At 58.0% G+C, this 24,151-nt stretch overlaps 10 protein-coding genes across 10 annotated transcripts; 2 read left to right on the top strand and 8 right to left on the bottom strand.

Moving 5' to 3' along the window:
* Positions 1 to 657: 657 nt before the first annotated feature.
* On the bottom strand, positions 658 to 1,185 carry MKK02DRAFT_39370 (uncharacterized protein; the record flags this gene model as incomplete). Its single annotated transcript, XM_053090561.1, has 2 exons — positions 658 to 826; positions 887 to 1,185. The coding sequence occupies 2 exons, from the start codon at positions 1,183 to 1,185 to the stop codon at positions 658 to 660; spliced, it is 468 nt and encodes a 155-aa protein (XP_052948869.1).
* Positions 1,186 to 2,011: 826 nt separating this feature from the next.
* MKK02DRAFT_39369 (uncharacterized protein) lies at positions 2,012 to 2,866 on the bottom strand (the record flags this gene model as incomplete). The annotated part of the gene is made up of 1 exon (XM_053090560.1): positions 2,012 to 2,866. One exon carries the CDS (start codon positions 2,864 to 2,866, stop codon positions 2,012 to 2,014), a length of 855 nt encoding a protein of 284 aa, XP_052948868.1.
* A 1,334-nt stretch (positions 2,867 to 4,200) lies between these two features.
* Positions 4,201 to 5,130, bottom strand: MKK02DRAFT_39368 (uncharacterized protein; the record flags this gene model as incomplete). Its single annotated transcript, XM_053090559.1, has 1 exon — positions 4,201 to 5,130. The coding sequence occupies one exon, from the start codon at positions 5,128 to 5,130 to the stop codon at positions 4,201 to 4,203; it is 930 nt and encodes a 309-aa protein (XP_052948867.1).
* A 921-nt stretch (positions 5,131 to 6,051) lies between these two features.
* MKK02DRAFT_29226 (uncharacterized protein) lies at positions 6,052 to 8,541 on the bottom strand (the record flags this gene model as incomplete). Its single annotated transcript, XM_053087754.1, has 4 exons — positions 6,052 to 6,989; positions 7,186 to 7,330; positions 7,460 to 7,490; positions 7,928 to 8,541. 4 exons carry the CDS (start codon positions 8,539 to 8,541, stop codon positions 6,052 to 6,054), a joined length of 1,728 nt encoding a protein of 575 aa, XP_052948866.1.
* A 602-nt stretch (positions 8,542 to 9,143) lies between these two features.
* On the bottom strand, positions 9,144 to 11,265 carry MKK02DRAFT_39366 (uncharacterized protein; the record flags this gene model as incomplete). The annotated part of the gene is made up of 6 exons (XM_053090558.1): positions 9,144 to 9,153; positions 9,212 to 9,342; positions 9,405 to 9,683; positions 10,737 to 10,781; positions 10,849 to 11,140; positions 11,189 to 11,265. 6 exons carry the CDS (start codon positions 11,263 to 11,265, stop codon positions 9,144 to 9,146), a joined length of 834 nt encoding a protein of 277 aa, XP_052948865.1.
* A 1,542-nt stretch (positions 11,266 to 12,807) lies between these two features.
* On the top strand, positions 12,808 to 14,344 carry MKK02DRAFT_34942 (Glycerophosphoryl diester phosphodiesterase; the record flags this gene model as incomplete). Its single annotated transcript, XM_053089041.1, has 7 exons — positions 12,808 to 13,003; positions 13,040 to 13,237; positions 13,300 to 13,517; positions 13,565 to 13,637; positions 13,725 to 13,903; positions 13,952 to 14,064; positions 14,149 to 14,344. 7 exons carry the CDS (start codon positions 12,808 to 12,810, stop codon positions 14,342 to 14,344), a joined length of 1,173 nt encoding a protein of 390 aa, XP_052948864.1.
* Positions 14,345 to 14,473: 129 nt separating this feature from the next.
* On the bottom strand, positions 14,474 to 16,000 carry MKK02DRAFT_29224 (uncharacterized protein; the record flags this gene model as incomplete). The annotated part of the gene is made up of 6 exons (XM_053087753.1): positions 14,474 to 14,894; positions 14,948 to 15,155; positions 15,214 to 15,308; positions 15,363 to 15,559; positions 15,618 to 15,751; positions 15,796 to 16,000. The coding sequence occupies 6 exons, from the start codon at positions 15,998 to 16,000 to the stop codon at positions 14,474 to 14,476; spliced, it is 1,260 nt and encodes a 419-aa protein (XP_052948863.1).
* Positions 16,001 to 16,584: 584 nt separating this feature from the next.
* MKK02DRAFT_39363 (putative high-affinity nicotinic acid transporter) lies at positions 16,585 to 18,408 on the top strand (the record flags this gene model as incomplete). Its single annotated transcript, XM_053090557.1, has 7 exons — positions 16,585 to 16,739; positions 16,788 to 16,859; positions 16,910 to 16,977; positions 17,051 to 17,110; positions 17,154 to 17,467; positions 17,512 to 17,676; positions 17,710 to 18,408. The coding sequence occupies 7 exons, from the start codon at positions 16,585 to 16,587 to the stop codon at positions 18,406 to 18,408; spliced, it is 1,533 nt and encodes a 510-aa protein (XP_052948862.1).
* A 137-nt stretch (positions 18,409 to 18,545) lies between these two features.
* On the bottom strand, positions 18,546 to 20,225 carry MKK02DRAFT_39362 (beta-lactamase/transpeptidase-like protein; the record flags this gene model as incomplete). The annotated part of the gene is made up of 5 exons (XM_053090556.1): positions 18,546 to 18,972; positions 19,019 to 19,344; positions 19,381 to 19,719; positions 19,777 to 20,019; positions 20,052 to 20,225. The coding sequence occupies 5 exons, from the start codon at positions 20,223 to 20,225 to the stop codon at positions 18,546 to 18,548; spliced, it is 1,509 nt and encodes a 502-aa protein (XP_052948861.1).
* Positions 20,226 to 20,991: 766 nt separating this feature from the next.
* MKK02DRAFT_29222 (uncharacterized protein) lies at positions 20,992 to 23,987 on the bottom strand (the record flags this gene model as incomplete). The annotated part of the gene is made up of 4 exons (XM_053087752.1): positions 20,992 to 22,062; positions 22,144 to 22,357; positions 22,650 to 23,647; positions 23,772 to 23,987. The coding sequence occupies 4 exons, from the start codon at positions 23,985 to 23,987 to the stop codon at positions 20,992 to 20,994; spliced, it is 2,499 nt and encodes an 832-aa protein (XP_052948860.1).
* Positions 23,988 to 24,151: the final 164 nt, after the last annotated feature.

Below are 24,151 nucleotides of genomic sequence, written 5' to 3'. Positions count from 1 at the left end.
AGCAGGGATCGAGGGGCGAGACCTTGGATGGTCGCGGAGAGGGAGTTGTAGATGATGGACAGAGCAGAGGTGCAGCGTTCCTCGTGTTTGACCGACATATCGACGCGCTTGATGAGGAGCGCGTCGCTTGGCGTTGACCCGACGGGGGTGTACTGGCCCAGGATGTGGGCGAGAATTTCCGACGGGGTTTTCGCCAGGTATTGGCTCAGTTGCCTAGAGCCAAATACCGCACGCAGGGAACGCTCCCACTGCGTGTAGCTGTCGGGGTCGTCAAGACGTACGACGACCGCCGAAGTGGTATGGAGGGTATTGGTTTCCGACATAGCGTAGAGTCGGAACGTGTGCTGTTAAGCTGATTGCGGCGTTACCAAGACAGATTGTAGTGTCTGATATGGGTACTCTCTAGAGTGCTGGGGTCTACTCAGCACATCTATCTATGTTCTAGAGGTACAAAGAGAAGACTACAAGGTATGGCTAAAAACTTCTATAAGGGTCCAAAGGGGACGATACGTAACGCTAACCATACGTAATTACGACTCTGAAGACGACCCTCTTAGCCCGCGTCCGCAGTGAGATCGAGATGACTCTGCTGATCAGATCACTTGCACCTCAGCCGGGCAGTCGTGCACGCGCGCGTTGAACAAACTTACGCGCTGATCAAGCCGTCTTGACGTGACCGCAGGTGAACACCTTGATGCCCTTGTTCTCGAGCTCGCACTCGAAGCAGTCGCCGAGGGTTACCGAGCCGACCGAACCGTCCTTCTTCATATCCATTTTCTCGATCTGGATGATGGCGAGCCTACCGCGGCATTCCACGCCGCAGCGCCTGTATCGTCAGCTTGTACTCCTTATCGTCCGCAACATACGAGAAGGACGTGTTACGTACACATAGGCGTGACTCGGCCACTCGACCTTCCACATACTCTCCCATCCACCCGGGAAGTCCTTCACATCCCACCCGTAGTGGGGCATAATCTCCCGCAACCCAAAGCCCATAGCGTTGATGGGGTGCAACCACGGCTTGGCGAGATACTCCTTGTCTGTCATCGGCTTGTAGTTGGGGAAGAGTTTCTGCATCTTGGCGAGAGTCTTGGGGTTCCGGAAGGGGTGGTCAGGGTGCAGGTCGCTGATCTTGGGGGCGTAGTTGAACTCGGGGATGGGAGTGGTGGAGCTGGAGCCGGTCATCGTGGCCGCGCACGTGGAGGGATTGTAGGGACTGGAATGAGTGTTCTGGAGGGCTTGTGGGTTCAGCAGGTATTCCTCAGCTTGGTAGTCAGGAGTATGAGTAGAGCGGGAAGGAATTGTGAGGAAGACGGTAATGCTGCTTACTGGCTAGAGTTGGGCAGCTGAGACAGGCTAGCTGAAGAGGTGGTACCGTCCGCGATATATGTGGTGAAGGAAGGGAGTTTGATGTCGCTCGTTGGACAATGATGAGAGGAGAAGTGAAGAGGAGGATGAGGCACTGGCAAAGAGAAAGAAGCTCGACCTGATGGTTTCTTCTGACCCGATGAGGTCGGGATTTTGATGGGCGTGGCGCCACTGTCTTCCCCGGACGTTTCAGAAAGTCACGTGCCTCCGGGTACAATCAGTGACGTAAGTCGATCGGACGCGTCGGAGTGATCGATGAAGGCTGCAAGACGCGTCGCAAGCGAAAAGCTCTGTTCAGCTTGACTCTGACTAATATGCCACCTTGAGTGCTGATCAACCACTGTACCGATCCGGCCTGGATACCAGAACTGCAGCCGAGCCGTACATGAGGTTGCATACCGGGAAACATGAAAGTGAGCTGACTACTGCTGTTCTACTGACCCCGGAGCTGGTCGGCCAGGCGATGGACCAATGGTGAGGGGTGGTGGACGGTGTGAGGTGGAGCAGGTTGCCCTTTACTAATCGCATAGTATGGATACTGCAGATATCAGCTCAGACCTGATCACAGACCCTCGAATCTCATCTACAGGAAACCGCAGCGGACTCACCATGATCTTAACCAGAACAGGCTCTTTTTCTCCCTTCAATCCACACGAACAGCCTCCTGCTTGACCCTCACTTCTCCGCCAAAATCAGATCCACCACCGGCCCACCCCGCCTCGGCCTCGACTCCCAGACCCGGCTCCAGCTTTACTCGCACCCTCCGCCCGTCCTCCTTCCCCTCCGCAGCCGCATCGTCCTCCCTCTCCCGCTTGAGCCGCATCGGCACGGGGTCCGGCTCGGGCGCGGGGTATTGCGGGCAGTGTGGGGGTTGGTGGCCGGCTTGAGCGGGCGGGGGAGGAGGATGGGCGGAATGCGCGTGATGGACAAACGCAGCGGATGGTGGAAGGGCCAGAGCCGGTTGTGGGCGATGCTGAGGATTGGGGACAGCCTGGGCCGCCTCCTGCTTTGCCGGCTGGACCTGCGGATGACCTTGGGGACCCTCCGGCCCTGGATGCTGTTGCGGCTGTTGGTGGTCGAGCTGGTGTTGATGAAGCTGATACGGCGGAGGATACTGCGGAGGATGCTGCGGTGGCTGCTGCTGCAGATGTTGATAGTGCTGATCAGGGTGGTGATGATTTTCGGCCGGCGCCGGGTACGCGTACGGTTGCGGAATTGGCTGATCTCGATTCTGCTCCGCCTCCCCCTGCACCTGCTGCTCCCTCCGCTCCCGGTCCCTTCTCCTCGTTTCTCTCCTCCGCCTCCTCTCCACCTCTCGCTCCTTGACCACATCATCCCACTCATTCTTCCACCTCCCCGCAAACTTGCGCTCCCCGAGCCGGCTATCCGGATTGCACCGCCGGACCCACCCCACATCCGTCCCGAGCATCTGCGCCGCCCTAGACGCTGCCGCATCGAGGAGATAATGAAGCAGCTCGGGCTCGTCGTCCCGGTCCATGTCCTCCTACTCGCCCATCGCTTGGTCGGTCGCGATCTCGAGGAAAGCGACGGCGAGGGCTTGGTGCGTCACGTCGCGGTGGGGGCGGTAGAGACCGGCAGGTCCTGCGGGGTGGGGTGGTGGTATGGCTTCGGCGAGGCCGGCGGGAGGGACGGGAAGGGCGGCGTGATCCATGGCGGGCGGGAAGTAGAGGTGGGGCTGGGCGAGATAAGGGGGGTGGGAATGGGGAGCTAGGAGGGAGGAGGTCCGAGCGCTAGTAGGCGCTGCGCTAGCCTAAGGAGGCGCTCTGATGAGTGGCAGCGAGGTGGAAGGGGGAGAGGGGGAGAGGATGAGAATGGCGCTGAATGTGGAGGGACGAGGTTGATGTACGAAAGGAGGAGGGGCAGATCCCATCTGAGCGCTATATAGGGGTCCGAAAGGTGGGGATCTGAAGGTGAGTCATCTCCGTCCGTGCTGAGAAGCTGACGTCACCGCCCCAGATCCTGACGCGTCGACGTGCCGAGGCTTGCGATAGCCAAAGACGCGTCGCTGGACAGTCTCGGATCACGCCGAGCCCAGTGAGTGTGAGCTCCTCATTCCTCATGGCGTCTCGATGGGGTCAGGGGGAGGGTGAGTGAGTATATGCAGCGCTACCAGCAGATGCGAGGAGGGCGGTGTAGAAATGGGACGCGTCTGGGATAGCTTGTTGGACGCGTCTGAGCGGGTGGGAAGGGCCAAAGGACCCCCTGAAACGATCTGGTGACTACTGATCGTCACTGACCCCTCGAGATCGGAGATGACCTGTCCGTGGGGCGATACTAACAACTCAGGTAAGCAGGAGATCGCAGAAGGATGGCTGATCGAGACATGCATGGGGGTATCGGAGAATCCGGGGCTCAAACGAGAAGCTGATAGCTATCCGCATGGGTGTACTATCTACTATACTGGACTTGAGTGACGAATCCGGACTCCAAGCCATGGGCGATACTATACAAGGTGGGGGCAGAAGTGACCGGCGCTGGTGCATGATTTGTTGAGCTATGTAACTCGGTCGAGCTGTGTCATATCAGCTCCTATCGCCATCAGACGGGGAAAGTACAGGGAAGCTTACGGTTCAGGTCTTTTCTTTTCCGCTCCTACGACGGCCCTTCAATTCCTCCCCGCTGACCCAGCTTGAGACTGCTTCCTCATACCTCACTCCTTCAATCCATGCTCTCCTGCTTCACCTGCACCGGGACATACAGCTCCCCCTCACCTGTCGCCATCTCTACCTCCAGCCCATGCTCCAACTTGACCCTCACCCTGCGCTCATCCTCCAGCTCCTGTTCGTCCAGTCTCTCCTGCTTGATACCCGTCTATCCGCCTGACGCCTGTTGACTGGGTTGACCGCTGGGGACGACCTGGGAAGAAGATGGGGTGATGGGTACCTGGGGATGACGAGAAGCGGTGGGATTGGACCGGGGCTGATAGAACGGCGAGACCCCAGGTGTGATGGCAGCGACCTCACCTACCGGACCGAGAGGGTGGAGGACGGTGTTGCTCGATGAGCAGGTTGGGTTACCAGCAGGAGCGGGTGCTGGTCGTGGTGGGAGCGGGAATCGGGCTGCGGAGGGCAGCGGTTGATGCTGGTGACGAGGTACCTGAGGCGGAGGAGGAGCAACCCCGAGGTTGAGAAGCGGAGCATAAGGGGGCGTTGAGAACCCCGCATGGCGCCCGATTCGCCGCCTGCCGATGCTGATCTTGCGCCAGCCGAAGAAGCTGGTTCGACGGGATTGGAATAGCGGCAGCTCTCTAGACAGTGTCAGTCTCCATCCCTCTCGACTGGTGAGGCCTGCGGAGAGACATACCGGCTGCACGCCATTTGGAGCTTCCTCTACGTGACCGGTACCGCCTGCACTCCATTCCATCTCCAAAGCCTCCCTCGCCCTCCTGGCTCTACTGTCCGCCTTGAGATCCTCCACCTCATCCCACTCATTCTCCCAGTCCCCGCCGAACCGCCTATTCCCCAACGTGTTGAACTCGTTCAATCGTCGTATGTCCACCACGCTCCGCCCGACCTCATGCGCTGCAACGGCGGCAGCAGCGTCCATGATGAACATGATTGCCGTGGGCTCGTTGTGTCGGCCGAGATCGCGGAAGTCTTCGATAGCCTGCGCAGTGACCATGCGCGCTAGATGCCAGTGGAATGAGTCGATGGCGGTGGCGTCAGCGGTGTGGGCGTGGCTGATGGGAGGGAGAGGAGGGGGAGGCGAGTGATGAGAAGTAGCGGGTTCGAGGGGGTTCATGACGGATGACGGAGCAGGCGAGGCTGAGGTGCTCAGTGAGTGACGGAGCGATGGGAAGGGAGATGCTGGTAGAGGCGTGAAGAAGGGGCTCGGGAAGGGGTGATGCCCGCTTTTGACGGGCCGAAGAGGGGAGATGGGCCGTGGGCGGGAAGAGCTAGTGGGGAGGGTGAGGAAGGTAGATGTACGGAATGGAGAAGGTCTGATGCATCTGGGGCGGCTTATTGCCTGTCAGATTGCGCTGGGCGGCGATCCGTGCGGTAAGAGCTGTCGTCACGCCCCCCAACTTCCATCTCGACCGCTAGGTCTAAACTGAAACACCCCTCTACGCCGACAAAGTTTCAGATCTGGGGTGGGTGACGTAACGCCAACTCCTCATTCCTCGGTAGTGGGCAGGACGTTCCGGGGCTCACATGTCCGTCCAGCTGAGAAGGAGGGGGTGTCTGCGTGGTATACCAAAGGATAAGATCGCGTCTGTGACGACCATTGAGTAGAGAGGGGGAGCTTGCGGAGACGTGGAGTAGCCGAAGGACCCCCTCGAATCGTGGCGTGCCGATCGGCATGTATCATCCCTTTCAGATCGATCGGTGGGGCGTGCCTGAAATTGACAGTGATCGGAGCTGACCGGACCGCCTGATTCCCCTCCGTATATATTCTAGACAAAGTCATGAATCAGAGTGTAGAAGATACACTAGAATCAAAGAGAAATGCATAGGTGCCAAGGTGCAGCTTTTGGGAAAAGAGAACATGCTACGTGGCGTGGAGACTATGAGAGACTGGTACTACTACTTGTCGACTACTTCAAAGCGCAAAGTACAATATGGAAGAGAGAAAAGCGGCCACTGCAAGCGATCCAACCAAGCGTATCAGACCATTCTGCCTTGTCAGTTCTTATTTGGGTCAGAAGCAAACACAACCAGAAGCTCACCGTCGATTCCTCCCCTTCCCCTTCTTCCCTTCCTTCCCCTCCGTCCCCGTCGCCCTGATGTGACTCGCCATCATCCTCTGCCTCGCCTCCCTCGCTAACGCCCTCTCCCTCTTACCCGCCTTCCTGCCGCCTCCTCCGCCGCCACTGCCACTACCGCCCCCGCCGCCTCCGCCTCCTCTGCTAGCGCTAGCACCCCCAATCCCAATCCCGCCCCTTCCCTGCGCAGGCTGCCTTTGTCTCGATCCCTGCTGCTTGCCTGGTGCAGGTCCCATCCTCGCCAACAACCGCCTCGTCTGCTCCTTATCATCCACCTCTACGAGCCCCACCAGCTCCTCATCTATATCCATCTTATCGTCCTCATCCATCTCCCCTTCCTCCACCCCCTGCCCGCCGAATGTCGCCTCCTCCCTCACCTCCCAGTCCCCATCCCGTATATCCCTCCTCCAATCTCCCGACGTCGCCAAATCATACACTCTCCATCTCGCAACCTTGTACTGTACCCCTATCATCTCCATAATCACCTTCGACATCACCTCGAGCGCCCTCGTTTCTTGCTCGGCCTGCCTGAATCGAGCGGCCTCGACGTACGCTGCGGGGCCGATAGGAACCGCCGGGAGGGGTCGTTTCCAGCTGCCCTGGTCGGCGCGGGAGCCGAAAGCGTCGGCGGCGGGGACGGCGTAGGTTGAGGCGGAGGCGGAAGAGGCGAGGTTGAAGAGGATGGAGAGGAGGTGGTGCGCGTGAGCTGGGCCGAGGGCGGAGAGGAGCATTGCGTGGACTTCGTCCCGGAGTGGGTTGGATGAAGGGGGAAGTGCGAGCGGAGCGGTCGGCGGGGGGGTGGGCGGTGCGGCGGGAATAAGTGGATTGAAGCTGGAAGCCCATAGCGCAGGAGCAAGCTGGGGACGGAGTAGAGCGGCGCGTGCGGGGTGCATGATGGCTGACGATCAGCCTTGATGACCGCTTCTGACTCACGAGTGCTGCGTGGATCGTCGATGCTATGCTGATGCTGGCGAGCTAGCTAGCCCGGTGTAGGTCGCCAGAGTATGAGTAAGAGGGCAGCAAGGTAGTATAGAGGCAAGAGGAGGAAGGTTGATGAGAAGGAACCTAAGCAGAATTTCGGGGTTGTGTTTCACCTGGTCTGTGCGGGTTGAGTAGTGGAGGGCGATCTCGTGCCTGAGCTGAAACTATCCAGCTCTGATGACGACGGGTTAGCTGTATCTTGACGACCACCTCGGAGGCATCCCAATCTGTTCCCTGGTGATGATGTCCCGGGCTAGGCTGTGATGAGTTATGCATAGCCATCAGTCACTCTACATAGTCGGCGCAGAGAGCATGGCAGAGTCTGAAACGCGTCAGCCTTGAGAACCAAGTTTCAGATCACGGCGTGACGTAACGGTGGGTGCTGACTGTAACGCATGCACGTGTAGCTGAAGCGTGACTGGCATGAAGGCTGAGGCCGGGCTCACCAAGCAGATATGAGGGTCAGAAGGAGATTAAGGCAGTCAATATCAGATACATAGGCGTAGCATGAGGTCCTGACTTGACAACGTAGACACTTTCCGGTTGCGGGCCGTGGGATCGGAGTCCTTTTGGAGAGAGGGATGTGAGGTGATTATGTAGGAAAGAAAAGAGCCGGGGAGCGGAGTCGGATCGATATACACAGACACTGTAGGCTTCAGCTCTGATGTATATCATATCCATAGAATGGACGTCGGAGCTCACTGCGGGGTACTAGACGTCGACATGTGCACAAAGAGCGGGTGCGGAAGGCCAAGCGGGAAGAAGGTATGGTGTGAGGAGAAGGGGGAGGTGTATGCGTGCGATCACCGGCTACAAGATCAGCCTCAACCCGTATCACATACATGGACCACTCACCGACGTCGCCTAGTCTTTTCCTTCGCCAACAGAGACGCCGCGACCGCCTTCCCCATCATCCGCGCGTACTCCCACTGGTCCGTCTTCCCCTTCCTCCCCTTCTTCTTTCCTCCTCCTCCCCTCTTCGTCTTCTTCTTCTTCTTCCTCTCCGCCTGCGCCCCTCCCGCCATATCCGTCTGGGGCGGCCCCATCCGGCCCAACAGATCCGCGACCGCCCTCGATACCGTCTCCCTCTCTCCATCCTCGCTCACGAACTCCACCAATTCCTGATCAATCATCATCATCTCCTCTTGCTGCGCGCCCACTCCCTGAACCATATATCCCGCGTGCTCATATCCCGTCCCAGCCACTCTCCACCCACCCTCCACCGCCATATGGTGCAGTAGCTCCCTCGCCTCGAAATGCTTGATACCGAAACAGCGACTGACGAGGCTATCCGCGTCCCCGAGCGCCTTGGTCGAGATGGAGGTCGCAGGCGAGAAGTGGGAGATGGTACTGAGTAGATCGTATGTGTGGGCGGGGCCGAGATGGTATAGGAGGGCGTCGTACACCCGCTCAGGAGGTGCGGGGTCGATAGGGATGGCTAGAGCGTGATCGGGCTGGTTGTAGGCCATGGTCAGGCGCGACGGGTCGGAGAGGGAGAGGAGATGAAGGAGGATGGGAGTGGGTGTCGCCTAAGTTGAGTTGAGAGATGGTTGGCGGATGAGGAAAGAAAGTGAGATCTGGTTGTGTGTTTCAGGTGGTCAGCGCGTAAGGTACGGGCGGATCAGCTGACGTCATCCCGACGCGTTCTCGGCTCTTCCTGTTATACAGCCGACCTGCCGTCTTCAGACTGTAGCAGAGCATGGGCATGGGCTTCTGTAGGCGAGATCGCAGTGAACGGCCCGTAGAGGAAGGACTGGGAAAGTCGCTTATATCAGCAGAGTGAGAGCCGTCGATCCTAAGCAAGGTTTCAGATCTCCGCTGGCGCGCCGCGTCCTCATACCTCGACCCTTGAGCCGAGCGGTCTCTAGCCTGAGCCACCCTTCAAAGACTGCAGATCATACATACCAGAACAGCCCATACTCCAAATGATTTCACTTCCGGTCTTCACGATCAGCCCATAGCACTGACCTCAGCTCATATTGGCAACGCATAGGAAGACTTACCTGCCAAGTTGCTTCAATGTTTCACTTCGTCCCGCTGTCGTTACTGGTTCTTACTTCTTAGTCGCGCGCTAGACGACACTGACTTATGAGCTCGAGCTCCTACTCGTGCCGACTCGAGAGACGAAGATCAACTCACCGTCGTCCGCCCTTCCCACCCCTCCCCCTAGCCCCAGCCTTCATCGCAGCCATAGCCACCCCGCCCGCCCTGCCCACTTTCGCAACCCAACTATCCCCCTTCCAGCCCTTGCCCTTGCCCTTGCCCTGACCCTTGATGCTGGCGCTGCCGCTCGAGGCCGAGCCGAAACTGTTCCGCTTCCTTCCCCGCCCACGCTCATACCGCGCATCCCCTTCCTCCCCTGTTTTCCCCTCCCTCCGAATCCTGGCCGAGGCTGGCCCTGGTTCTGCCGCTGTCGCTGGCTCTGAGGCGAAGCCGGCCCCATCCGCTGTAGAAGATCCACCACCTGTCTCGAAGCTTGCACGACCTCCCCATTCCCCGCTTGGAACCCGAGAAGGTCTTGGTCGATCTCCATGCCCATCCCGGCGTCCGACGAGGACTCAACGACACGTACGGTCGTCCCCTGTTTCTCCTTCTCGGATCCGTCCCCGTACTGAGGTACGTAGCTGCCGTGGTACTGATACTGAACCTCCCGCCGGTCTTAAAATACCCGCTGGTGCTCATACTCCCGTCGGTCCTGGAACTCCCGCTGGTCCTCCTGAGGATATACGTGCTGCCCCTAGGACATCTCCAACCCCGGCCTCGGCCTCTCCTGCACCAGCACCTGTGGCCCCTGAGGTCCATCTCGCGCCCAATCTCCCGAAACAGCCAGCTCATAGATCCCCATCCGCGCCTCAACCGCCGACACGCGCAAGTGCCACCCGACCGCTCCGGCCGCATGCTTCAACGCGTCCGTGTCCCGTTCAGCTTGGGCAAAGCGCTGGGCCTCGCTTTGACTCTGGTGGGCGAGGAGGGAAGACCAGCGGTCCCGGCCGAGTGTTACGCCCGAGGAAGGGACGAGAGGAGGTCGTGGGCCCGTCGAGCGCCGAGGGTGCGGAAGAGGGTGGAGTGTATGAGGAGGGGGAAGTACGGGTCGCCGGAGGGCCCGCGGGAGGGGTACATGGTCGTCGTTGGAGCGTCTGGGAGAGAGGTCGTCGTCTAGGTCGGACGTTACGCGTCAAGATGGAGGGGGGGAAGGTCTGTGACACTTTTGGTGCGTGACGACAGACTGTCAGAGAGAGCTCCCGTGGGCGTGTCAGCTTTGGGGATGTACAGTACGCGCTTGTTAGACGTGCCAGGGAGCGAGCCGGATAGGATGGATCTATAGGCTAGGGCACGGCTCAGGATGCCGGTGTGGGCCCCCAGCCGGCTCAGGTATAGATCCGGAGGGTCAAGGTGGAGGTGGATCTGGGCTGACGGCATGTGGCAGTGCTATGGGTGTGTGTACTGGGTGTCGGGAGCCTTCGGGAGCCATATGTGGACAGAAAGAGCTTGAGAGTATGTACAGCAAGGCTGCTGTCTAGCGAGACCGAGTATGAAGATGAGCAGTCTGATTGTCCGTATCACTTTCATAGCTGTACAACTCCCTCCGCTCCCCGCCCACATCCCGCTAGATACACTGCCCTCATCCTCCCGGCCGTCACGCGCTCCGCTGGAGGGTGAGTACCTCCCACAGCATCCGAAAGTCCCCTCGGAGCGAATACAGCGGATACTACTTGTCAGCTTTTCTCGGAACTACTCCCCCACTCTGCCCCACTCTCCTCCGAGCCTGGACTCACCTTGAACGTAGCCGGCCGATTCTTCTCCACAAAGAAGTGCCCCACCCACGCACACGCATACCCTTGGACCAGAGCTGTCGCTAGCCACTTGCCCATCTGTTTCCCGGTCAATCCCCACCGTAAGCCCAACCTTGCGACTAGCGCCTTGTCCTTGGATACGACATCCAGTATGCGAGGTACAAGAGAGAGGAGGACGCGCGCGTAAATGGTGAGCGCGATGGAGGAGCCGGTCAAGTGGAAGAGGCGGTTGATCCGGGAAGAGTGTTCGCCGAGGTAGAAGGGGTAGAAGGAGCTAGGTGATCAGCGGGGAGAACCGGACAGGTCGAGGGGGATGGCTCACTCGAAGGTTTTGTATGGAGTTGCAGGGTGAGGTATGGGGGTGTAGGAGGGGTTGGCTAGGGTTTTGCGAGGGGACATTCTGTCTAAAGTGGAAGTGATAATATGCGACAGTGTGGACAGTTGTATGGCTGAGCGCTGAGCTAGAGATCCGCTCCGCTGCAGCAGCAGGCAGCAGCGTGGCGCAACCGGTAAATCGTTTAGCCGGCGCCACGTGGTGGCTCGAGTGGCTCGCTTGGCGGCGGCGGCGGCGGGCGCGAGTCTCGCCCCTTTCTACTTTCATCATCAATCAGAGGACGCACAGTGCCTTTAGATCATAGCAGGACAGACGGTGTGCTCGCAAACCGGGTCACATCAGCACTGTGCTCACACATTTCATGTGAGGCATTCGGGGGGACGACCGCGGGAGCCGCGAGATCTAATCTTGGATCTAACTCTTCCGGAAATTTGCTCGCTATGTAGAAGCCGCTGACTATACCGCGTACTGATGCTGGTATGAAGTCTGAAGACAGTCCGCTAACTTCTCCCTCTTCGCAGACAGTCAGGCGCGGCTGGTAGAGCAAATGTTCTCGGCTGAATGTAGATTTTGGAGCCGAACCTGTAAGAGGCCAAATCGAGCAGGCTCTCCTCGAGCTTCTCGTGAGCGGACAAGAAGTCAGGTCAGGTGTGAAGAAGCTACTTGCTCGGTGAGTCTTGGGCAGATATACTCGGCCCACTCCAAGTGTGCCATACTCAGCTGACGTTCATACGCGTTCTTCCACAACAGGATGTCAAGGATCGTACTCTCACCGACCTGATGCTGGCTTGCTTCTTCGACGCTGGTGATGCAAGGGGGGATTAATCTGCTCCGATGCAGAGTCGGACTCGACGAGTGAGTTGTACATGCGGAAGGTGTTGATGTCAGACTGTGGAGGGAGTACGCTGGAAATAGAGGCGGTCGGAATGGAATGCTATTGCTCGGCGGTCAGGGACTGGGCGATGGCCGATGGGCTGTCAAGGAGGCGTATGCTCGTGACTGGTGGAGGAGGTGGTGGTATTGGCTGGTCTGAAGCTGGACCTTGGTGCCACAACTTTGCTCATGCAGGCCAGGTTTGCTCGGTGAACGGCCGACCGGGGAAGATTTTAGTGTAGCTTGGGCAGTGACTGCATCAGGAGTAGGTCAGTATTGTGATCTCGAGCATAGGCGGACATGGGCTGTCAGCTATGGTATGGTCTTACTTGATCCTATGAGTTTGGGGTCCGAACAGTGGTACAGAAGCAGTTATATGGAAGGACAATCAGAAACGTGCTAGCCTTCCCGCTCGCGCGTCCCGCCATTGTCTTTTGCCCTTCACTCTTCCCGCATACCACAGCATGCTCTGAAGCTCCATTTAGCCTCTCCCCGCAGCATTTTGGCTTGGCATGACTCTGTGGCGTCCATTCCGCGCGGGGCGGGAGGAGGGCAGAGGGTCAGGGTGGGGAGTCTCGTGGGGGACACGTACACGTTCGCCGGCAAAGATCCCGATAAGATAAGAACGTTTCGACTTGGTCCGCAGGCACGTTCTCTCGTCTTGCTTCTTGGTCCGGAACTTATACCTCAGCCTCCTGCTCCTTCTTCTCCTCAACCCCTCGTCCTCCGCCAGTATGCTCACCACCGTCTTCTCCGCCGCCGCCATCCTCGCTCTCCAGGCATCCGCTTCGCCGATCAAGCAGCGATGGGCGTACGAAAAGTACTTTGACCTCCAGGGCCATCGGGGTGGGCGTGGTGAGGCAGTGGAGAGTACTCTCCCTGCCTTCGCCTGGGGCTTGCTGGCTGGCGTGACTACTTTGGAGATGGATGGTGAGTCTACCGATCGGGATCGAGCTGATCTCCTAGTCGGTCTCACCAAGGACGGTGTCCCCATCGTCTGGCACGACGAGGTCATCGACAAGACCAAGTGCAAGGATTCCGCTCCGGCCTTCGCCAACGATACCATGTACCCCTACGTCGGCAAGAACGTGGCCAACCTCACTTTGGCGCAGATCAAGACCCTCGACTGTGGATCGCTTCGGATCGACGGGTTCCCTCGTGCCGGTATGTTCGCCCCCTTGTCTCACTGAATCCACCTTGCTCTTGACCTTCCGCTGACTTTGCAGAGGTCTACCCCGGAACAAAGCTCTCCACCCTGGACGAGATGTTCGACTTTGTCCAGTGCGCAACGTCCGATCCCGTCCTTTTCAATATCGAGTCCAAGATCAACCCCGACGTGACCAACCAGACCCGCAGTCCCGCCGACTTCGTCGCTGCGATGGGCAAGGTGTTTGTTGGGCGAGGCGCGGATGTGGTTGACCGGATCACCCACCAGTCTTTCGATGTGAGTTCTGCGGTAGACCCTAGGCAAGGACTCGGCTGACTCCACAGTGGCGCGCTCTTGTCTTGTCCAAGGCGCAGTACCCTACCCTCCGAACTGCTGCTCTCTGCGACGATACCACCCGTAAGCTCACATTCTACCTCCTGACCTAGATGCTGATCTTGCGCTCCGCCGTTACGCTTGTCTCTGCCGGGCCACGCTGACGCCTAGTCTACCGCAACCCCACCGCTACCACCACCGGCAACCTTACCGTGCACGGTACCGGCCCCTCCAACTGGCTCGCCGGCATTGACATCGACTCGCTCCAGGGCGCGACTGTCGGCGAGCGCGTCGCAAGGGCCGCCAAGAGCATCAAGGCGGATATCTTGTCTCCTGTTGGCAGCGCTGCGGTATGTCGTCTCCCTAGCATTTCTGCTGAATCACTGCTGACCTCACAGTACGCATCGGTCGTCCAGGACGTCTCCCTCCCCGGCTACATCCCGTTCGTTAACCAGTCTATGGTCGACACTGCCCACTCGCTCGGTATGGAGGTTGTCCCCTGGACCGTCGAGTAAGTCATAGTCTTCCCCCCTATACATCCTCCGCCCTGAAGTCCTGCATGCTCCATACCATAAGAGCCCGACTTACATCCCAGCCGCAAGAACAACATCGAGTACCTCCTCGCCCTCGGTGTCGACGGTATCATCTCGGACTACCCCTCGGACGTCCGTATCCTCCTCGAGCGCAGGGGCAAGTACCTCGCCCCCAAGGCGAACGAGGAGCGGGTCATGGGGTGCTTGAAGAAGCTCGTCCAGGTCACCAAGGAGGGATTGCCCACTCGCGGCTACTAGGGTCTTTGGCTGGGTTTGGGCTCGGGTTGGAAGGAGTGCCAGGGTTTCAAAAGTATAGTGCGGATCTCCCGCTGGGCAAAGTATAATAGAGAATGCATTCCGGTTCTTTGGTTTCATCTCGAGAGGCAGCTACCACCCCTTCCATGTCACCCAAACATCCACCACTGTCTCCCCGCCATCCTCCACCACGTACAGCCAGGGGTGCGCCGCGCATACCAAGCACGCATGCTGCGGCAGGATTCGCACCAGATCACCTACTGCAACGTCGGCATCCCCGTCCCGCTTGACCAATGTGCCGTGCTCCTGGCTCACTCGACCCAGATCCCAGCCAGCGAGGTGCTCCGGCCACATGACGCGCCCATACCCCGGCACAGGCCCCGTATCCTTCGAGACGGCCAGCGCGCCGCAGTCGGACATGGCCTCCCCGCGATCGCCGCGTTCGGGGTAGGTAGAGACGACACGAGCGAGGACGGTGAGGGCGCAAGCTGTGGGCGGGATGAGACCGGTAGCGAGTTGTTGAAGGTCGTTCAAGCAGTAGCAGCCGGCGTGCCTATGAGTCAGCTTAGGTCTCCCGCTAGCTGAGGGTTAAAGGCAATGGTTTACAGCTCGAGCTCGCCCTCCAGCGTCAAAGATTGCTCGTCGATGGTAGTAGCAGCATGAGCGGTAGGTGTAGCGCCAACACTCAACATCCAGTCCCCCTTTGCTCCAAGCTGCCGAGCAACCTTTGCCGCGGTATTGACGCAATTGACCTCGGCGTGATAGAAGTCGGTAGCGGTAGAGAGTGTTTTGGACGCGTATGACTGGCCAAAGTCTATGATGTCAGCTTTGTGATAACACGCTGGCTCGCAGTCAAGACAGCTGAGACTTACGCGAGTAGAACCCAAAGATCTCTACGTTCTCAGCGGCCATAGCGGCTTTTATGAGCGTCTTCATCTGCTCAGACTCGGCTGGGACGCCCGAGCGACTATTGGATCAGCTGTGCGCGCGATACTCCCAGCACCAAATAGCTGACACTCACTTGCCCCCTCCGTTGACCTTAATGAAGCAGCTCCAAGGCTTTCCTCCACGCGCCGTATTCCCAGCATACGCATCCAACAGCCGGATTTGGTCTGGGTGGTCCACCATAACTCGAATTACTGCCTTATCGGCACAATGCCTCTGAATATCTGACAGCTCGTCTAGTTTGTCGGAGGATATAGGGAGCGAGTAGAGGATCTACACGTCAGTCATGACGCGGACGGAGCAGAATTCGGACGAGGACCAGTTAACTCACATCGCTGATAAGCCCTTCCTCAACCATGCCGGAATGAGCAAGGTAGTACACTTCAGGCAATGTTGAGGCGATGAATGCAGTGACTCCCTTGGACGCTTTGGCCTGGAGGCGGACACCATTGATTGTCTTGTGCGCTGCAGTATCAGCCATTATCCTTGCATAGAGAAGCAAGACCTACTCTTCACATGCGCCCTGAACTTCATTCCCCTTCGCTCCGCCTCTCTTGTCACTCGCTCAGAGTTATCGATGAAGCGTTTCCTGTCAACTATGATAGCCGGGGTACGGAGAGCCGATAGGGGCTGTCCGACATAGGCGGACCGGAGCGCTTCTTGCGAGGGGAGGGGCAGAAGTGAGAGCGGTGTAGGCGGGTTTGCGGGGGACATGGTGGATGAGAACCTTCGGTGCTTAAGTTATGACAAGGTCTGGTAAATGATGAGGGAATGAGTGTCTACTGTAGTAACTAGCAAAGTTGAAGGAAAAGAAGCAAACGCTATCAGCGGCCGGAGAAACGAGGTGGGGTAAAGTGGGGAGTTAGCCGCTTTTATCCGGTCCCCCCTCTATTCACCAAGTCGCTTTCAGCTTTGCCGTCCTCGCCCTCTAGATCGTCCACATCAGAGCCCATGCTGTAACATAAGCCCCGGAGGATTGGCTCGACAAGGTTATGACAGGCTTGGTCTGGAGAAGCCAGCCAGCCAGCTCGAAAGAAATCGATCGAGCCGGGCGAGACGCTCGACGCGAATGATCAGACGAGTCAGACATCCGAGATTGATTGGCATGGACTGACGGGAGCTAGCTTAGGACCGAGTGACTTGACTTGCTGCCACCACGAGAAGGAGGAAAGAGCCGGAGAGCATCGTGATGACCTTTGTAAAGCTGATCTTTACCGCTCCTTGCTCACAAGTCCGATCTGACCGGCTTTACCGCTCAAAGGCAGGCTTTTGGTTTTCTTATCCCCATTGCTGCATGGATGGTCCTCCTATTCGTCTCTCCTCACTCTACCTACATACTGCAGATGATGATCAGAGGCCAGGACGAAGATGCCCAGGACAAGCCCGCCGTGGTCACTGGCGATGACGACGTCGCAGTCCCCGCGAGACGCATCGATCCGGCACTCGAAAGAAAGTGAGTTGATGAGTACTTGTCCTATTCGAGGATCATGCTGATCACCAGACTCTTACTGAAGCTTGACCTCACGATACTTCCAGTTCTGACCGGTCTATTCTTCTTCATCGGTCTCGAGAGGTGGGTCTGCCTGCGTGAGATAGGCAGGTAGGCGTTGGCTCATCCATTAGCATGAGTCTCGCGAACGCCAAAACTGTCGGTATCGATGTGGATCTGGGTCTTGTGGGCAATCAGTACTGTAAGTGGCCACTTATCAGATTGGTCTTGCACCGGAGTTGAGCAGTTCAGGGGTGTATCAGCTGATCGAACAGATCTGGTCATCATGCTGGGATACATTCCGCTATGCCTCTCTGGAGCTCCTTTGGCTATGTGTATGTTCACCCTTACTCTCTCATGCCCAAGCTGACTGCCCAGTGACTCGCTACCTTCCCGCGCCCCAGCTTGCCTCGCTCGTCATGCTCATCTCTGGCATCCTCGGAATCTGTACTGCCTACGCCCACTCGTTCGCCGGCCTTCTCACAATCCGCTTGCTTCTCAATCTGGCCGGCGGACCGCTCATGCCGCTGATCATCTCGTACCTCTCGGAATTCTACGCCCGGGGAGACCTATCGAAGCGGTTGGGTATCTGGTACTCGGCTCTGCCGATCGCCGGTTGTGTGGCGGGAGTCCTGAGCTGGGGAGTGTTCAGCATTCAGAGCAGCTCACTGAAGGGGTGGCAAATCTTGTTTGTAAGTCGCTCCCAGCTCCAGTATGGGATTGAGCTAATACTCAGCTCATCGAAGGATCGGCGTGTACCGCTTTCGCTATGTTTGCCTATATCTATCTCCCAGCCACGCCCTATACTTGGCGATTCCTGTCGCAGGGCGAGAAGGACATGCTGCGCGCCATGCTTCTAATGGATGGGACACACGACGTGGAGGAGGTGATCGCCTGGAAGGTGAGTCAAGTATGGTCCGTCAGCTGACAGCAGGATGCATACCTTCCCTTCATCCAGGACTGGCGATACCTCGTATGGGCCGTTCTCTCATTCGGCTGCGGCGTTCCTCTCGCATCTGCGCTCAACTTCATTCCCCAACTCACTCGTCGCCTCGGCTATGGAACCCTGACGACCAACCTCCTCACAGCTGGCCCCTTCTTCCTCAACGTGGTCTGCTCCATCCTCCTCTCCCTCAGCTCGAACCACTTTCGCGAGCGGTCCTACCACCTCACTCTTCCCCTCGCCGTGACCTCGATCGGCTTCATCCTCCTCTCCGCGCTCCCTACCTCCGCCCGAGCTGCAGGCTACTTCTCCACCTTTCTCATCTGCGCAGGCGCTACCTGCCCGTCGCCCCTCTTCACTGTCTGGTACTCGAACAACACCATCTCGCAAACGCACCGCATCGTCCTCGCCGCAGTCATGGTGGCGGTCGGTAACTCGGCGGGCCTGTTGACGGGCAACATCTACATGGCGCGGGAAGAGGAGAGGGGCTACCCGACCGCCACGATCACTACGGCTGTGATTGGCGGAGCGACAGCGGTGGGTGTATTGCTCTTTGGCAGCTACATGCGGAAGGAGAACAGTGGGCGGAACGAGAGGCAGGGGAAGCCGAGGGGGTGGGGAAGCAAAGACGTGCCGACGCTTCTGCTTGAGAAGGGGCATAGGGCGGAAGAGTATCGGTACATGGACTAGGGAAGAGTTTGCGGGGATCTGGCTTGGCGACATTACATATTCACTCGCTCTGGAAGGTACTTAGGGTGGAAGAGTATCGGTATGTGGACTACGGAAGGTATGTATCGGGTCTGGCGAATCTTTACATACTCACTCTCTCATACGCGACGATATACAGCAGGCGGTCCCTCTTCACTTCCTGACTCTAACCACGCCATACCCCACACTCTGATCTCCTCCTCCTCAGAATCGACACTGACCACCTCAAGTCTGAAGGGATACCCATACTGCCTTCCCCAACACTGCTCCTGCTCCGCTCCCGCCGTCCACTCCAGGCATCCCTCAAATCTCCCACCTCCCATACTGGTGATAAGCGGTCGGACGTCTCCGTATAGGTGGGGCAGCCACGGCATGTTCATCATGTTGCCAAACGGTCTCGTGTCGACAGTGCAGTCGTCGGTGAAGGTGAGGGAGCCGAAAGTGGGCGAGTAGAAATTGCCGATGAGCTTCTCGTCGCCACTTCCGCGTAGAGCTGGACACTGGGTCATGACGGTCTGATGGAAAGCTGCTCGATCCTTCTCGATTCTGCTTATCAGTACTACTAATCCATATTGAGCGCAGAAAGACCTACTGATTGATGACTTTCTCGCATAGCTGCTCCCTCTTCCCTGTCAATGCCCCCACGACCCACGCCTCTATCCAGCGGATGAGGTACAGCCCCTCGGTGGAGTTGGTCAACACGCCGATCCCGACACCCAGAGAAGGCACGTGGACAACGTGTGACCTGAAGCCAGGACATGCGCCAGTGTACCCCGACATGAGATGACCATCGAGGAGGATCGCCAGGGTGCCGGGCGCGCACATTTCCGCTTCCTCGACCCAAGTGGACGGGTCTTGATGCGGGATTGACATCTCGGCAAACAAGGGAACCGTAGGCAGGTGCGTGAGTAGTTTCGACTACAATCAGTAATCACTCGGCAGGTCGATACTTACCAAATCTTCAATGGAGGTCATCATCCGAAGACTTGCCAGGCCAGACACCGCTCCCAGAGCATCATATGGATGCCTCAACGTCATCATCTTCTCTTGCATGCCTTTAGCATCATACCGCACTTGGTATCCGAGGGCCAGGCTGGACCCCGCCTCGGTCGCAGAGTGGCAGGTGGCGGACATACCTAGAGGGTCGAGTATCGCCTCCTTGACGTATGCACGGAACGTGTTACCCGTCAGCTGCTCGATGAGTGGGAGAGTCAGTTGGTGCATGGCGCTACTGTAGCTGTTTGTGTCTTCCCGGAAGGGATGCGATAGGGGCATGTCTTTCACCAAGCTCAGCTATGGTCATCAGCGTATTCCAGCCAAGCAGTACTCTACCGACGAGGGTCAGCTCACACAATCCACGCCTTCTTCGAACGGTCTGATCGACTGAAAGTCGAAAGCCGGGATACTGCAGCGGTGGCCAATGATGTCCCCCACAAGGCACTCTTCTGTAGCGGTGGGCTCGGATAGCTGGAATTCGGGCAGGATGTCCTTGATGCGCACATCGAGGGGATGGTCGTATCCGGCAGTCTCGAGGGCTTTGATGAGAGCGAGATTAGTGACCAGCTTGGTACAAGAAGCCACAGGGAAGCAACTCTGCCAATCAGCTTGAAATGTGTCAGACTCACCTGATTCGTGATGGGCTCGCATATACCCTCCAGATGGTATGTTTTGATGATGGGCTGCTCGGCGGCCGGTACCAAGGCGATGGCGCACCCAGGTACTTTCCAGCGACGCATGAGATCGAGCAGGCGCCCCTCGAACTCGTCGCCGAGGACCTCTTTGCAGTTTGAAACGGACATTGTAGATCGAGGCCTGGTAAGTGTGTGAGAGCGACTTCAGCAGCGCGCCATAATATATCTGTCGGACAGATAGCTGACATCCTCTGTACAGAATTCGCGGGATGTCCGTGAAAGGAAGGGGCACAGTCACCCAAGTCAGCATGTCAAAGCAACACTGTTGGATGTCCTCCCTTGTCCAGTAGACGGTACATGCGTGAAAGGAAGGAATGCAGCCACAGCAGTCAACTGCGCAAACTCAATACCGAGCTCTGGATGACCTGACTTGCTCATACTCCCTTTTTCGTGATGGGGGACATACGTGAAAGGAATGGGTACCTCAGCCGCCCCAGTCCACAAGTTAAAGCAGTAGTGATTACGAATGTGAGGTAAGCGAATAGGTAGATCAGCAGAGTGAGGAAGACCGGCGCGTTGGCGCGGCGGAAAGCAATTATGGTCGGCATTGGTCAGATCACTCGAGCAGATGTATGATGGAGCACATACGCTTCTGGAGCTGGTGACCAGCCAGACCACGTCTATGAGTACGGTGTCATGATATGGATCTGCATAGTCAATAGTACGTAAGTGTCATGTCCCTACCCCGCCGGCGCCTTCCTAAGCGCATCTATTGTGTCGCCCTCAATCCTCGCCAGCCGTCTCCGCCGCTCCCCAGCTCCCAATCCCACCCTTCTTCAGCCCCACTTCCCTTCTGACCCGCCGAGAATACTGACTCCCCTCCCCTTCATGCCGCCACGCACTCCCTCACTGATCCTTCCCGCCCGTCATCTCCCTATACCGTCCCTTCTCCCCACCATTCCACCTGATCTTGCCGGCTCCAGGAATCGATACCGCAGGCGTCGCAGAGAGGAGCATCGCCAGATGGGTACCACCGAATTTGATCCGCGGGATGACCGTTTTTGCTCGACCGAAAGAGGGTTTGCGCATTCGCTCCGAGCTCGGCCGTGATCGTCCGCTGCTCCTCGAGCGTCAACGACCGGCGTGGTGAGTTGGGCGGGAAGGTGATACGACCGAGTACGCCAAAGTCGTAGAGTTTGGGCCCGAGTTTCTTCGACGAGGTGCGCGGAACGGTGGGGGTGGAGTAGTAGATGTCGAGAGTTACGGGGGGCTTGCCGCGACACTGGGATGGAGGAGCAAGGTCGCGATGCCTGAGGATATACTCCAGCGCCTTGGTGACCAAGCGTATACCGGCGACGAAGTCGGAGGTGGGAGGCATGGTGCAGACCCAGCGCAGGGGCAGCCCGGGCCAGAGGGAGAAGTAGGTATCGACGTTGACCGAGTGTTCCGTGGTCGACATGGTATGGTCGATAGGGAAGGAGACATTACGCCAGTAGACGTAGAGGGAACTGACCATCTGCTCGAGGCAGATGTGACGGACGTTACCGCTGGTGCAGAACGTGGTGAATTGCTCGCAGCACCGCTCGATGTTGGTCCGTAGTTCGAGCTCGTCGAGAAAGTCCTCGTACCGCTGCCAGACGTCGGTTCCTTTCCCGTACACGCTAGAGACGGCGATAGTCTCCAGGCGGGGGAAGAGCTTCTGGGTCCCGACCTTGTTCGCCTTTGTCAACGCCTCCGTCAAATTCTCCATCTCCGCCCTGCACTCTTTCATCTCTGTCAACTCTGCCTCATCCGCCGTTTGACCCCAGTAGTCCCAGAACTCTGCTCCCCGGGCCATGATGAGACGGTACGACTCCCTGTCTCTGTCACCGTATTCGATGCGAAGGGAGCGGGTGTGCTGAAAGAGGCGCTGGCGCCAAGGTTGGTCGGCGTTCTCGAGGAGCTTGTCGAGCCAGTCAGTGGTGATGTGGGCGTAGAGGAGTCGTTCGCAGATAGAGCGGAAGAGCTTCAAGCATCAGCTACCCATTCGTTACTCATCAAACGCAAGTCCAGATGGATATACGCGGCAAACGAAGCACATCCTGACCAACGGCCCTTGGTAGATCCTCAAACGTTCCGGAGAGGATTGTGGTTCGACGGGCGGTCTTCGCAGATAGGGAAGTATGAGCTCCCACACATCAGCGGTGAGGGTGCGGCGAGCGGGCTTCTTGCTGCGTGCGAACGTCATGGTGAGGTAATCGCGTATGTAGGGAGAAGTGTGGAGAGGAGGAGAAGAGATGCGAAAGGTCAAAGCGAAGGTGCTGTTTCTGTAGACGCTTCCGACGGAACAGCTCCCCACCAGCTCCTGCATCAGCCTCAGTATCTGCCTTCGAATCCTCATCTCTGCTGCGCATGGTTGATTGTGTCCATCTACTCCATGGACCATCTAAAAAACCTCCCCAAGCATGACTGTCCCGGCATCTACTCAATCCTCCGAGTCCCCCGAGCCAAGACCAGCCTTCAGCGCCTGAATTTCCTCCATCATGACGCGGTATTGCTCGGGAATAGTTGGCGGGTTCCCAAAGTCAGCCGTTGCTATTCGCTATCGCTTACAGCTTGGCCAGCGTTGCCAGCTCCTGGAACTCTTTCCCCCCTATCTCCTTCAAATTCTCATCCATCAACCTGTAGATGCAGTCTTCTGAGCCGAGCTGGCAAACGTAGGCTGCCAGCGCTTCCCAAGACAGGCCGTCGGGGACGCAGTAAAGCCGAAGCTCACGGAGTTTTGGAAAGCCGATGAGGGGGATGGAAGTGACGAATGGGAAGTCGTGGTAGAAAAAGTCGACAAGGTCGAGATATTCGAGATTTGCGAGGAGGGCGGTGAGGATGAAAAGAGGGATTGCCGCGCGTTCGAGGAGCTCGTTGAATAGAGGGAGGGTGATGTATAGTTTCCGTATGTGAGGAGACATACGGTCGATCATGAAGACGCTATACTCAGGGTCCCGGTATGGCAGGTCGGAGGGTACGTGTACGCTCCGGAGGGGCTCGTGACCGGCCGCCGCCCGATTGGCGATGAAGGTAGCCGCGTCACGGTAGGTGAAGGGCATGTTGGCGACCGAGTAATGGTCGACGTTGACCACTCGGGGATCGAGCGGCTTCCGATACAGCCACTCTTTCCATTTGTTGAGAGCCTCATCCCGCTCCGTGCTCCCCCATAACTCCTCCTCGCCGCCATCCTCCAACTTGAGAGAGATGACGTGATGCACCTCTACACCCGCCAGAACCGGTACCGACGGCAGTGCAGGTGGGATGGCGAGAGGATCTGGGTGGGTGTAGATGTCGAGCCCGACGCGGGTCTCGAGCTCGAGCCGAGTTTTGTCCCCCTCGCAGTGGACGGTATAGACGTCATCTGCTTCGTGCGACGGACGATCGGCGAGGACGGTGCGGAGATTGGGGAAGGTAGTTCGCCAGGCGGCAAGATCGCTAGAGAGGTTGATGGCGCTGAATCTGACTGGGACGTGGGTGTCGTCCTCGTCGTCCTCGGCGAGAGGGTCAAGGGAAGGGGGGTTGCGATTGATGATCTGAACCGCATCGCAGCAGGCGGCTCGACGATCCTGCTTGGTCAGCGTGTTCTTCTTCTACTTGGTCACGAGTTCAATATGAGACCGCGTCCTCTGGCCGTCCAGCCTGAGAGCCGGCCATTTTCTAGGTGTGATTAGGGAGCTGAAGGGGGCTCACACTGTCTCTGTCCATCCTCCCTGCCTGCTCCTCCGTCACCTCCTTGTATAGCAGACTGGCTACCGCAGCCGTCGCTCCCTTCTCGACACGCAAGAGCGTCGCCAGTGTGGCTTTGTCCAGCAGCGCGAGGACGAGGTATCTGAGCTCGGGAGTGACCCATACGACGCTAAGGCCGCTAGACGAAAGAGAGGAGGCTGAGTCACCGAGGGCTGGCATTTTGGAGCGATCCAGATTGCCGTGGCGAGCAAGTATGCGGGCTGATCTGCGTAGCTGATCGTCTATAACAAGGGTGTATAGTATGAGGTTGAAGTATGAAGGACAAATGGGACGAAAGTGCGGAGGTGAGCTGAACGTGGATCTGACGGTGAGGGAGGCAGATC

This window comes from Dioszegia hungarica, assembly GCF_025882075.1.
Source record: "Dioszegia hungarica strain PDD-24b-2 chromosome Unknown MKK02contig_2, whole genome shotgun sequence".
In the NCBI taxonomy this organism is placed as follows: domain Eukaryota; kingdom Fungi; phylum Basidiomycota; class Tremellomycetes; order Tremellales; family Bulleribasidiaceae; genus Dioszegia; species Dioszegia hungarica.
Note: the sequence above shows the minus strand (reverse complement) of the source record. Positions and strands in the feature narration are given on the sequence as shown.